This window comes from Lepisosteus platostomus, chromosome 3 (genome assembly GCF_059453375.1).
Source record: "Lepisosteus platostomus isolate fLepPlt1 chromosome 3, fLepPlt1.hap1, whole genome shotgun sequence".
Lineage (NCBI taxonomy): Eukaryota > Metazoa > Chordata > Actinopteri > Semionotiformes > Lepisosteidae > Lepisosteus > Lepisosteus platostomus.
In genome coordinates, this window is record NC_142613.1 from 17,528,886 (window position 1) to 17,544,069 (window position 15,184).

General features: G+C 34.7%; 1 protein-coding gene across 1 annotated transcript in view; it reads left to right on the forward strand.

The window, feature by feature from the left end:
• The window catches only part of ush2a (Usher syndrome 2A (autosomal recessive, mild)), a 427,426-nt gene that overhangs the window by 309,941 nt on the left and 102,301 nt on the right, over window positions 1-15,184 (forward strand). The window contains exons 51-52 of the mRNA XM_088624763.1: window positions 10,138-10,361; window positions 14,417-14,627. Coding sequence (XP_088480889.1) covers window positions 10,138-10,361; window positions 14,417-14,627 — 435 coding nt within the window. The remainder of the gene's footprint in view (window positions 1-10,137; window positions 10,362-14,416; window positions 14,628-15,184) is intronic.

Below are 15,184 nucleotides of genomic sequence, written 5' to 3' on the forward strand. Positions count from 1 at the left end.
GGATAACACAGTTAGAACAACTAAAGACCATTTGCTTGTTACCTTTACAGGGAGTCTGCGGGATTGTAATCCAGATGGACATTTTGGTTGTTAGTTTAATTTTTTTTTTACTTATAACCTTGGCAAGACATTATATTGATTTCAGGATATTAATTTCATCATCTTGATACATTAGATAAAATCACAATTTACAGTAGAAGGCACTGCCCCCATAGGTTTTATTGAGTTAGTCTGGTTACAGTATATAGTATGAGTGAAATAACTTTGCTTCTCAGGATACTTAACATAAACTTTAAAGTTTATAGACTAAGTTGAGCATGCAATCAGAACTTTTATTGATTTTTTGTCCCATTTTGGTTAACTATAGTCTATGATTGTACCCTACACTTCACTGACGTATAGTGTGGAATGGGTTGGATTACATTTCCAAATATTCAGAAACAGAATTGAATATGGGGTGGATATTTTAGAGCCTCCATTTTATGGTGTAGAGAGCTCTGCATACTTCTCTCTTAAGGTCAAAACTCCCTGAGGAACTGATTTTTACACCAAGGTATCTGCAGCAGCGTGTGTATACCAATGTTCTCTTATTCAGTATGAAGGAGTATCTGTTTGCCTTAGATCTGCCTTTTTTCTGAAAAATTATACCTCTGGACTTGTCCAGATTGACAATGTACCCGGTTCCGACAGTACCGTTCCGGCAGTGCCAGGCACTGACCCTGTTCTGTGGTTGACAGAAGGACCACTCATCATAGAGCAAAACTTGGATGTGTCATGCTTTGTCAGCTTATGAGCTGCAGACTGCTCCAACACCTCAGGTAATTCATAGATACAGATAGTGTTTAGCTCAGGCTTCGTCCTTGTCTCACCTCAAGACCTGAGTGAAGACCTCTGTCCTTTTGTTTTTTTTATTTTTCACTTGTTACTCCCTACACCACTTTGAATATATTAATAATACCAAATTAAATCGTTTTTTTTAATCACTAAAAAAAGATTCCTTATTTTTTTATGGACATTTTTGTTCATAGGATATAAATCAGATCTGAGTATTTGCTTGGGAATTTAGTTTCTCTTTATATTGGCACGTTAACACAAATTATTGGTAGTCTAGCTCTTACAAAACCCTTCCCTATGTCTTGTTTTTTATAGGTGTCTATCTGATATTAATGAATAAAACAGAACATTCTTAGGCTAAACTCTGAAATAAAGGAAAGGAAATGAACTTACATGATAAAACAACATGCATATAATCACATAGACAATTAAATTTAACATAAACTTACAGGACAGTTCAGGACACCTTGTCAGCTATCTCACCCTTAATTGTGTCTTCCATCATTATCACTGTACTTTTCTTTACCTGGAGTTCCATTCTAAGCTTTTGGTTGAAACTCTTGTTATAAAGATCTGTAATCTGTCATCTCATTTATACAAATGGCTGTACAGGAATTTATACATTATATCATGTTTTTGGTACACACAGTATGAAGGAGTTAAGATGGTGGTTTTTAGTCTCATTGAAGTAAAGTATTACTAAACACAGTTCATTCCATTAATCAATCTGGTATTTTACTATACCAGAATCTCATCCTGTGGTTTCTTAAAACATTATGGAAATACAGTTTCAAAATCATAATTTGCTTCATAACTATTGTCTTGTTTCTCATTTCTGATCGTATTGTGTTTCTTAGGTCTACATTATGTAATTGAGGGATGAAAAGGATTAACTTCATAATGTTTCAATTTTTCTGTAAAAAGACAGCTACTGTATATCAATAAGATAGTGAAAATATCAGTGCCACATTAAATTATCATCCTTCTAAACCCTTTGAAAAACAAAATCAGACTGAGGTCTTGTCTCATATTACATTTGTAGCTTTTTACTGAATTGATGGTTACATACAGAAAAGAAAACATCCAGGACAAAAGGTCAGATATTCCACTAATTACTATTAATATTCATTGTAAAATCTTGGAAGTGATTTTTGGGTGGTACCTTTTTGAGTTGTACCTCCTGGTCAAGGATCCAAAATCAGCAAGTCTTTTACTCTCTGGAATGCAAAACTTAAATGAAATTTGAAATTTCAGAATATTGAATTGGTCTGACGTGCAACATTTCCAAATTATATTGAACAGAGGACTGAGCTTACTTCTGAGTTCAAGAGAAAAGGCACCATGGCAGTGATAGGACAAGACAGAGCCCAGTAACTAAGGAACCTAGTCTAATATTATTATGTGCTTTAATATTTAATAATTGTTTTTTTGTTTAACAGAGATACCGGGTATGGTTGGTTGTGTTCTGGATGACAAGTCACTGAGGGAGCAAACAAAATCTGCTATGTATTGTATACACCACCTTTTACTGACAAAATGTTTGAGAAAAATAGACCAAACCTGAGATTATAGATTCGGCCTTGCTGTGAAAGTATATAAAATGTGATACTTTTCAAAATATTTTTATAACAGTAATTAAAAAAATATTTAATATATGAAAATATGATATACAGTACATCTACTCAATATACACTGATGGAAAAAAGAAACATAACACCTCTTCCTCCACACTCTGGCCCTCCTGTCTGTGTGGAACTGGCTGAAGAGTGACTCATCCCTGAAGAGGACCTGATGCCACTGCTGATGAGTCCATCGCAGCCTCTTTCTGGCCCAAGCCAGTTGGATGTGACATCTAGGAGGTCTGAGCAGAAGGCCTCTGACAGGTTGCCTTGCTGTAAGGCCAGCAGCATGGAGCCTTACTGTCCTGTCACCGATGCGGGCATGTCTGCCGGCAGTTCCAGCAGCAGTACAGGTGGCAGATCTCTCAGATGGACCATTCTGATGTGACAGTCCTGCTCTGGTGTGGTCACTCAAAGGCGAACGGATCTTGGACGGTCATCTGTCCTGCCGGTCTGCTGAAACTTTCTCTGCAGTTGGGACACAGTGGAGCGGCTTACTTCATAGTGTTTGGCAATGCTGGCACATGACATGCCTGCCTGCATCATGCCAATGGCCCTCTCCCTTGCTTCTGGTGACATTCGAGGCATTATGGAATCCACAGAAAACTAAGTGTGGCTTTTTTCTTGCAGTGACCTAAGCTTTGAATTAAGGTCTTTTTAAAAGTGACCAGATCAGTGTTCCACCTGGACCTCGTTGGGTAAAAATGCACCTAACCAGCTTTCGTGTGATTGGCAAGTTGCAATGCCTCACTGCACAAACTGTATTTGTGGTCAGAGGGCTTAAAACAAATTTACAACTTTTTTGAAAGTACGTTAGCTATAACTATAGTATTCTCATTCCAGAAAATTTTGTGTTTCTTTTCTCCATCAGAATATATATATTTGAGTTATGAAGTGCAATGGATACATTTGCATTAAAATGCATTAGTACATATAATACATAGAATAGAACATCTAACCTTGCCAGCATGTCTTTTGAGGTTAGTTAACCAAGTCAAACTTGGAGAATATGACCATATAAGGCACCTCTATCTATACAGTATGCAGGGTGTTTTGAAAAAAATGACTCTCTGGGAAATAATGATATCAATAGCATCTACATCATCCAAGAGATGTTTGGGTTTAATTATGAGTTAATTCACATCTGATTTCTGCCTCAGACTTTTCTAAATATCCCAAAACTTTGTGCTACTGTTGTTCAGACGTTAAATTATGCATGACAAAAGCAGAGAGTTACGTATCTTACATAAAGCTGTCAAGGTTAAATCTGAATATTTACACCATTTCAACTGTTAAAAGCTTTTCAAATAAGAGTGTCATCTGTATGAGGTGGATCATGATACACTGATGAAAATAGGTGTGATGTAAAAAAGGAAACATATCAAGGACACAGTGACCATTTCCTTGGTTCATTCTCTGTTTGGGTTGAGCTAAAATGGCCATTAAAACAGAGTGTTCATTTTTTCATGTTCCTCTACTGCCAAAACTAGTTTTAACATACAAATGGTGGCCCAGCCTTGATCCAAATAGTAATGTATTGTATGTTTTTAAGATGGAATACTGGCAGAATGCATCTAGTAAGTTTTTTATTAGCATGGGTTTTATTTTGGCTCTTCTTAATACAATTCTCAGGATAATTCTGGATGAGGAAATCTTGAGTTACTAAGTGGATAAAAGAGTACAAAACAACTTCATATTTCAGACATATTCTCAGCCTTGATGTTGCTGTAACAAAGATCTTTGTTAAATATCATTAACATAATGTTGCACTGTGAGATTACCCGGGTAAACTGTTCATAGTTTATTTTGTATACATATACTCTAGCATTGCAAAAATGAGTCAACCACAATTTAACTGAAACACCACTTCAGTGGTCAGGAGATGGTAACCGTGAAACTGCACTCAGATAGCCAGGTGGCATTGAGTCATGACTATTACAGACGCACGTGTTAACTGTTGTCAGGTTTATGGTTCTTCCATTATGTTAAATTGTTTTAGCCGCAGTAGTTGTAGAGTTGGTACCTTAGATACTCATTCTAAAATGAGACAGTCCTGTCATTTGATCATTTTATGTGGTTGGTTGACTAGATCTGGGTTGATCATGTGTGTGCCTTGTGAAGCAGTAGCGCTGATGGATTCTAGTGATGACAACATGCCTGGCAGAAACATTTCAAGGCCCTATCTGCCTTCTCTTTCAGTGAGTTGGAACAATTATGCTATGTGATTCAACCTAGCTAACTTATGCATCTTTTATGCTTGAAACACTACTTTTGCATTTGTGTGCACTTAGAAAAATACAGCTGTGCTTTGATTTGATAGCTATATAAACTGTAACAATGGTTTTAAAATCTGTATCTGTTACTTGATCTCATTTTTTTTAAAGCATCTGTATATTAAATATAATACTTCAGTTCGGATGCCACGATGGACATTGCCGTCTAATTTAAGACTTAGAAATCTCATGTTTTATTGAAAAATCTTAAATATTCTTTAAAATAATTTGTTTCTTAAAAAGGAAATTCCTTTGAGAAGGTTTATTTTGGTTGAATAGCACAACACTGAAACATATACACAGTAGCTGTGTTTCTTGTCTTAGACTGAGAAAAACAATCTTCATACCATCAGTTGTGTCATCTGTCATATGTGCATTGTATGCTTTTTTGCTTCCCCAGAGAGTCTAGAAGATATAAAACAAGTACTAATTTGCACTTTTCTATATTAAACGCCATCTGCCAGGTCTTTGTGCAATCTTGAATCTAAATCTCAAATCTTCAGTCCTGTTTTTTTTATTTTTCTTTGTTTGATAATCTGCATATTTTGGTTTCATGCAGGTTTCACTAGTTTATGTACTACATAAAAATGAAAAAATGACAGAACTAATATACGGTAGATCTTCTGCATGAGGCACCCCACTTACTAGATCACAACAGTTTGAACCTTTAACCCATTATCATTATCCCCCTGTTTTCTATCCATTAACCAGTTTTTAATCTAAACACACATATTACCGTGATTGCTGAATTACAGTATTTTGAGATTTGATCTTTTGAGGAACTTTATCAAATGTCTCCTAATAGTCTCCTAAATATACTACTGTATATTGTATGCTATGTACTGTACAGCATGTAGCAATTGCTGATGTTTGCTTTTTCAAAAAACTGAGTTCTTCCAGCTGTTTCTTTTTAATAACAAAATAATTAAGATCTGCATTTTCTAAATCATCACTGACAAATTGCTAGAATTCTATTTCCAGACAGAAGATCCACTAGTTTAGTTCTAATTATTCTTTACATAACTTCATATTGGCCAATAAATTGTCTATTAATATAATTATTTGGTTAACCTTTTTCACCCTTAAGGATGGGCATTGGTAATTTTCCACATTATGGATATTATACACATTAAGCAAGTAAGATACGGATTGTGAATAAAATCTCCAGTTTCCTTAAACATAATTGGTAGAGTATTATCAGGCTCTGGAGATTTGTTTATCTCCTCCTGTTCTTATTTTTCAACACACTTCCACGTAGTTTTCACTTGTGTTCCCTAGTTTGTGTTATTCTGTTCATTCTGAAGAAATCTACTGGGTTGACTTGGTCAATGCCTTTAAGGATTTTGAAAACTTGCAGAAGATCCCTTCAACCTGACAACATAGGACAGGGGCTAGAAGGAGGCTGGAACAAGGGGCAGGTGCACAGAATCAGGTCCAAAGTGAAAGAGCCAGAGCTCCCTTAAGGGGGAGGGACTACAATCGTAACAGTGATATATTTTCTTTAATGTGGTGATCAAAATTCTACATGAAATTGTAAATGAGGCCTTATTGGTGCTTATGCAATTTTTACAAAACATTCCATGTTTTAAGTTCTATGTTTATATCTATTCTACCATTTCATTTGCCTTTTTTTCCCAAAGTTATTCAGAAGATATAAATGATGTGTGAATATAAATACATAGTAGGTTCTTCTAGCTTGCTGTTTTCAAATTTGTATTTGCAAAACTCTTGTCTACATGTATAATATTTTAATGATATTGTTTAAAACTTTAGTTAGTTAATTGGTGTTCCTAAGATTTTAAATATGAGTGCATATCTATCTTTTACTTTAGAAGTAGTGTACTGTAATTGTAGTCCTCTGAAATGGGATCTGGGGCTGAATTATTTCATTAGAACTGTTCCTGTTTTAGACCACTCTCACAATTGCTATTATGAAGGGCACCATTCAAGACAGCAACTATGAGAATAATTAAAAAATACCCAGTTGTGGAGACCAGCAGTATTATTGCTCCACTTCATTCCAACCGTACCCTTGAAATTTAGGATTCTTTTTTGTCTATGCATATACAGTAGTTTCATATAGTGTCAAAGAATTTCATAGGGAAGATGATTATATGAAAAAAAAACAAAGAAATAAACAAACTACAGTTGGGCTTTGGTGTGTGTTAAAATAATTAAGGGTTTACTCCATAAAAATAAAAACTACATACGTAACCATTTGTGTTATACAGTATGTAAAAAGTAGTTGTTTTCAAAAAGAAGCAATCCTTAGATGAAACGTATTCATAAACAATGACCAAATACCAGTAACACTGAAAGTAACTTTCTTTACTGTGAACTTGGTGATGATCACCAACTGACAGACAAGGGTTATAGACCCATTTTATGTGTGCACTTCAGAGTGTAGAATTCTATGGGGATCACGAGTTGTCCATTACAGGAAAATACATGCAAACAGTAGAGAGTGGACTCCCAGGGTCTCAGCAGAAGTGCCCTCTCTGGACAGCAAATTCTCCTAATTGGTAGTCCCCCAAGAAAGCTTAGCTGAAGAAGTGTGAGCTGATTGCCCTTTCACTCTTTTGGCCCAGTGCAGTCTTCTTGAGGTCAGGGTGGAAGCTCATTAGCATAATTGTGGGAGTTCATACTTGAAGCTTAAATATGTTCAGCACTGCCTTATGTAATTTACCTGTAAAGATCTTTACCCAATTTTTAAGTAAATGAGCAATTTTATTGTATGAAGTAATCAATACAGCAACAGAGAGCACGTCTTTGCATTTGCTTAATAAAGAAGCAAATAATAGAATTAGTCTTAAAAAAGCACATTAGTGATAAGTTATTTCTGTCAGCACCCTATCAAAGACTGATAGGGTATATGAGGAGATATATATAGATATTTCTGTGCTTAACTCTCAATGATGTATAAGGTTTAAAAACAAACAGTATCAAATAATTTGATTTTTAGTAAACCAACTGTAGGCAGAAAAGCCTTGCCCACTGCCATCTGACTTTTCAACGTTTGATTGAACTTTTGTTTTATATCATAACTTTCAAATCCAAGAAGCCTGTAGGGTACAGTAACTGGCAGAACTTAATGTAATCATTTATTACCAGTTTCACAAATAGTCAGTTCTGTATTTAAGTCCATCATTTATGGAATTGAACTAAGCTACTGTAATTGGAAGTGGTGCACAAAGATATTTCTGTTCTTGATTTATCATTGTGAGCACATAAAACAATTTAAAATACAATTAGTCGTATAGCTAGAAAAATATTTTGAAAAAAGTTTTATTGTTTTTCAAGAACGGAGGTGAAGGACATGCCTGAGTTTAATTTTGAAATGCATCTCTGTGATAATTGTACAAAAACCGGTGACATGCTTAAATAACCTGTAAAATGGTTCCTACACCTTTTACATTGTGTATTTTTTTCCTATTGCGTCTAGTTTACCTAAGGGAGCTCCTTAACACACTCATATTGAATTGACTTTCTCATACCAAATCAGATCTAGCTAGTCCCAGTTCAGTTGTCTTTGTCAATATGTATTTTATAAACGCAATGAATTAACAGATGTCATGGAATAAAAACTGCTGGGGCAGCAGTTATATTTCCACATCTCTCCCAGGATTCAAAATTTGTATTGGAGTAAGCTGGTATTAATTCTGCTCGCCTAGAATGATATGAAAAAGAGAGAAAAAAATACAGTTTTTGCTAAAACATCTCCATTTTAATGCACTTTGTATACTTCTAAAGCATGACTTTGAAAATATGTCTTTGTCCAGAATTTGTATTTCATCATATAAATATATTCAGCTTTTAAAAGTATTTAGTTTGATCAAAGTTTCAGTTGTAACCAAAGGCATATTTAATCCATTGCACACACTTTTTATCAGTTATTCATTGCATGATAAATATTTACTTATCATTAACTGAATTAACCTTAATTCACATGCAGCATAAGCACCTTATGTTCATTTTGTTCCCTTGCACTCTAATGAATGTATGCAAATCCATCATAAACCCAAAGATCAGCAAAATAATTTCACAGCATCATGCATGTTAACAGAATACAGCATTGCATTCTTTGCTAAAACTGTTGATTGAATAAATCATTTTAAAGTTTAGTTCTATAGTATATTATTTGCTGAATTGCATATTAATCATAATAATATACATTTTACAACTTAAATTATTTTTTCAACCATCTTGATAGGAAACAACATGATTTTTTTAAACTTTTGACTTGAGGCCACAATGTCAAACTTCAGAAGCCATTATGAGCAAATTTATAGAGCAGCCAGAGTTCAAAGGATGGGTGCTGCTATTATAGAAAATTGTCTATCTGTTTATTTGCAAGTCATTGAAGCTGAAGTGATGCACTATGGGAATTGCCACCAAACTCTGCTCCGCAACATCTGCTCTCCCTAAGTGAGTTAGTGCACGTCAGACATATTTATGTCAGAATATTGCAGTGATGGATGCAGTCTCCAGAAAATGTTGCATAAAAATCTGCTGTGCCTTTCTGGCCGTTAAGTGAAATTACTATTTAAATTAATGGTGCTGTCACAGTTTATCTGTGCAAAGAATGAACGCTGATTAGGGTATTAAGCAATTAGCAATTTATCATACTGGAACAAGGTTGATAGTAATTAAAGTAGTGGTGGTTTACCCAAGGAAATAAAATAGGAGTCACTTCCTGTTAGACAAATTGTAAACCCTATGCAGAAAAATAGAATTTCTCCTTGAGGGATGTGGAATCATTCCCTCCTTAAAATACAATGTCCCCCTTTTTTATTCTATGTTGTTTCTAGAACACAACATTAATATTTAAAAAAACCCAATTAAAGTATTTAGGCTGGTTAACCTCAGGGTGAAGAATTGTGTCTATGCCATTAGGAACACGAGACCCCAAGAGTGCCAAAAATTAAATTCTTTAATTTGTCATTTCTGTAGAATGAGAACTCAGCGCATTGTTACCTAGATGTGGACTAGAAAGTGCATTGGAAGTTTCTGCTTCCCAGGAAACTTAGATAAAAAGTGTTTGTGCATCTTAGTCTTCTAGCATATTCACCTGTGCACTGAATGTGTAGATTGGATTGGTTTTCTTGTGGCTTTGGACACTTTCCCTGCTCTTCAGTATTTGAGGATTTCAGTATGAGTTTCGCTGAAACACTGGAGTGAGATGCCTCTAGACAAGTTTTAAGTATAATGCTAGAAAAAAAAGACCAAAAACGGCGCTTAATCAGAATATACTACTGCTATTGGTGGTCAGTTCCCAGCAACGTTCATTAATATTTTAGGTCTAATCTTTGTCATGATTGTCATCTTTTTTTTGTTGCTTTCAGACAATAAAGGCCAGTAAATTTTCTGTGTGATATTTTTTAACAGATATGTTTATTTTTATGTCTTTATAGGGATGTCATGTTGTGGAGAAGAATACATAAACACATCAAATACTATATGCTGCACTGGCCCTGGTGGGGTATCCAGACCTCACCCAAAGGGAAATGAAACAGTTTCAGTGAAGTGCTGCGGAACCGAAGTTATAGAATCTGCAGAAGAATGCTGTGGTGGAGTGGGGTATAATCCCTTGAAGTATGTTTGTGCTGACAAGCCTTCACCTGGCATACATTTAAAGGTAAATAATTAATGGATTATGAACATCAGCTTGTTGATGTTCTGAAGCAGTCAAAAATGGCAAACTAAGTAAAGTAAAGCACTCCCTAGTCTTTAAACCTGATCTTGTTGAATTTCTGAAACAAAGGGTAATTTTGTTCATTAGTTGGATGGGAGATACTGTACGTGAAGGAAATTAGGTTGCTACAATAGTAAAAATTCTACAGGACAAACAAGTGTCTTAAATGTAGTGCACTTTAATAGTTGATGAGTCCCCACCACAACTACTATAACCTATGAACTTCCTTGTTTTAAATTCATTTACATTAGTCATTTGCCCTTGAGGTCACAGATTGACATGTAGTATATGAGGTTACACAGAAGAGTAGGTTTTTTGTATTTCTAAAAAAAAATCCTTTTACTGTATCAGTGATCTTGTTTGCATGACTTGGAGGCCATTTGCAGACCTCACCTGCCACTATTTTTTAATCTTTTGATGATTTTTTTTTATTTTTAATTTTTAAAGAGTCAATATAATTAAAAATAGAAAAGCATCGAGATTAATCACCTTGCACAGTTGAGAGAGAACCAAAACATTGTGCACAGAGTTATATATGTACAGTACACAAGTAAGGTAGATAAAATACAACACCCATTGATCATTTTGATTTCTGTTTCTTGTTCAACTCTGCAAGGCATCAGGATTTTCAATAAAAAAATGGAACAAGATGATTAATCCTCATTTCAGTCATTATTTCTAAAATGGTAAATAGTGTTCAGTGGCACTGTCACTTAGTCTAAATCTGTTGTAGGGGAATTATAATAAATATAAACTAATATGTTGCTCTACAAACCCAAGATATTACAAAATAAATGTAGAGTCCAAGCTCATACTGTAAATTCATTAACTGAATCTAAATGGCTGGTTCCTAGCAATATGTCACTAGGAAGAACCAGTTTTGTTATGCCATTGTAAATGGAAAATGGGTTACAGGTGAATTAAACATTCATATGATGTTCTTTATAGATATGTTTTGAGCCTACATTTAACACATATTCAAGTATTACAGTTTGTGCTCATGAGACTTACAGAATTACAGGGAACATTGATCAAAGTGTGTTTTGTTGTACAGTATTTCCTTTAGTAAGAAATATATTGATAATATGATTGTAACAATCAATAAATTTAAAAAATGCAAAGCAATAGCTCATTTAAAATATGAGGTTGTTATTTTCTGAAAATATTGAAACGATCAAATAATATTATAGTCTCCATCACATACTGGCATTGATGAACATGAAATTATTGTAATTGATATCAAAACAATTGGTCTCACATTCATTTATTTTTTACCTCTTTTATTTAGTGCTGTCACTGGTGGACAATATGGTGGAAAAGAACAAGTCATTACATTAACCTGATTCAGCTAAAATAAAATGAGCAAATAAATACAGATAAAAATCTATCTTATCTCTTCTTCCTGGATGACATTTTTTTCCATCATTTGTCAGTTTTTGGCTGATACATTTAGTTGCTTTTTTAAAATGATAGCTGTTAATGAGTGTGACACCCAAGTCTGTAGTGCATGAGACAGTTGCATACTTCTAATTAGTTTGTGGGTTCACCTGGAACATTTAGCACTCCTGTATGCTATCTGTGTAGCTGGAAAATTGCCTTCACAGAAGTCAGACACATTACAGTGATGAAAGGAAGCAGGGAGGACTATGAGTGAGGCCTGCATTATACTGTACGTGATGATGACTGAAGAGCACACTAGCTCTACTACATTTTTCTTTCACGAAGCCTGTCCTTGTGATGTCTCTTACTAAAAATGTACTTATCATATGATGATGAATTTTAAAATGAATGGCCTTCACAGACAAATTTATTATATTGAGACAATCTGTCTGTCCATCTGTCTGTGTCTTATAAAGAACACTTTGCATCGCAATTATATTTTTTATAAGAGTGTGCAGTCTAGATCAGACAGCTGTTTCAAATGAGCACTTACAAAACATTTGTGATTCTTCCCCTCAACATTGTGAAACTGTAAGTGCTAATTTGTATTCAATTCCTATAAACCACATCAACTGCATTTTTCTAAAAGTACACAATTACTCTAAAAGGTGTTTATTTTAAAATTTGTACACTGTATAAGCATGCAGTCCATTTAGCTGATCAAAGTTTTCAGCGTCAACCTGATGAGCTCTAATAAAGTTGAAACAGCTGGCCATGGGTGTTAATTTTGATTTTATTTAAGCAAAGAGAGAAAAAAAGCAGTATAGAAACTAAAGCTCCTGAAATCTCTTTAGACTCTTCCACCTGTCATCATTGCTAATAGGCAAGAGTTACTTAATATCCATTCCCATAATTCACAGCAACTATTTACTTTTTAAAACACAGCATAAGGAGATATAAGAAATAACATGTCTATAATTAGTACCATATCAAGCATTATCCAAGAATACTATAAGACCAATAGTTTCCTCTGCAGCAAGACCTAAGAGCTTGTAGTGTCATCAGTAAAAGCTCCTCTGTTTGATGTCTTAACTCTATTGTTTGTGATGTGTGATTGGATGAAAAGGAGCTCTAAATAGTTCACATTTTGGTAAATACCTGCACAATGCCAATTCTTTTATCACATACCAGAGTGTTTATTTTCTCAGCTGAAAGGTACAGATCTCATAACAGCATAGAGGAAAAAATAGACTGTTCGGAAATGTGAGCAGAGACCATTCACCTCTTTTCACACTATAAGTCAACAGTGTTAACAGTAGCTGAGAAAACCCTGGCCTTCGAACCAAACCAGCCTCAGCTGTTGGTCAACCCTTGCCCCCCCTAGGGATATCCCAGTCAGCTAATGGCACAGTTCATAAATGATCCAGAGATCTGTGGAATGTGAGGTTCAACCAGCATTTTAGGTCAAGGACTTTGCTGGTTTAGCCAGTGGGATTGTTTTTTAACACAATAATATAGGAAGCATTAGAGGAATATGCTACTGTTACATCTTTGTCTTATTTCATTTCTGTTTTCCATTTTACTATTCTGTTCCTTCTTTTCCCTTAGGGCATAATAGTAATTACCTCAGGGCAGTTGATCTTTCTGCCAAGCTAACTCCCTGGCACTGATTAATTCTACCTCTGTGACTTGAGGTATTAGTAGAGATGCATGATCTATTTATTTTTACTTTGGTTCCGTGTTGGTTTGTTAGTCACGTATTTGTTACCTTAAAGTATGCTTTGTTCTGTTCAGAACATGATACAAGCCTCACTTTATTAAAAATGTCCAATTCCTGATGAATTGGCCGTATTAAATGTGAAATTAAAAATCTTTTTGTATGTGACCCTTGATTATGAAGCAATTGATACTGGCAAATTTGTTTTTACAGATTTGCTCATTTGGTGTGACCATACCTGTAAAAGTAATACACGTAAGCATGTAGGCTCTGGTTCCCTCTGAAATTGTCAGTACTGGCTTAATATAAAGTAAGCTTGAAACAGCCTACTTTTCAAGAGCACCTCGTTTGTTGAATCAGAAGAAATGGTTCACACCCATGTAATGAGAAACTTTTATAGTTGTAAAATGTATGGTACATTGCCATTAAAGCACAACAGGCCCGATTGTCTTGAGGAAATAACCTTGAGGAAGCTTTGCTTGAGGAAATAACCTCTGAGGAAGCAATGGGTAATCTATAGAATATTTTCATATACTGTAGATGTGCATGGAACATGTTTTGCACTTTGAGATTAGTGAGTTGATTTTTTTTTTCCCATCCAGTTACTGGCCGAGCTTATAACTGCTTAGCTTCAGTTGGTTGCCAGCTGTGAGTTGCAGGGTGATATACAGTAGCTGCCGGTTGTTTTATGATTTAGTCAGTTCTCACATCTCTTGGTTAGAGTTTTAAAAATATTTTGTGAAAACATTTACTTATTATATAAAGATTGTCCAGCTTTCATGGTAACAGATAAGAAGAATAAACGTTGTTTGTACTTTACTTCAAATAATGTGATAACCTGTCATTAGTGACAAACAGATGTGGTTCTTTGCTTGTCACTAAAATTCATTTTTTTCTTCAGCAGCAGGATTGCAGACCAAGTATGGTATGCCCCCTCACCATGGCTTCTGGGGCATTCTGTGGCAAATGTAACTTCAACCCTGCAGTGTCCATCTGCACTTGGGTGACAGGGTTACCCTCAGCCTCCCCTACTGAAAAACTGGTGGGAACACAATGTCCCTCACCAGAGGAGCTGGTCTATACTGGACACCCAAACAGATACATGTACACAGGTAAAATACACTGTTAGTGTTCACACTGCAGAGGGTATAATTGTAGTGCAATTAGTCACTAAAAAAATGCTGCAACTATTGCCTTTGGTTTTTTTTTGTGAAATTAAAAGGGACATTTTCACAGCTGGAACCATAAATTGGAATTTGTAGCACAGGTTGTGTAACTAGCAACTTTCAATTAACAATCAGGAAACAAATACAAGTTTAAAAAAAATAAATTTATATAATTTGTTGTTGTATTGTTTTTGTTTATAATGAATACAATACTATTATTATTACTATAATTAATCATCAGATAATGATCACTAACAATTTCAAAAATTAATTCAGAGAAATCTGACTGAATTGCCCGTTATTTTTCTAACTGCGTTTATTATTTTGTTATAGTGCATAATTTTACCAAATACAAAAATGGTTTAAAAATACATACAGTACAGTATAGTATTGTTCAATAAAATGCAGGAGAGTATAGGAAATTGTGTCATTATAAAATAAATACACTTTATTTATCACATTACTTTATCACATCACTCCTGCAAAATTAATAACAAAGGGAG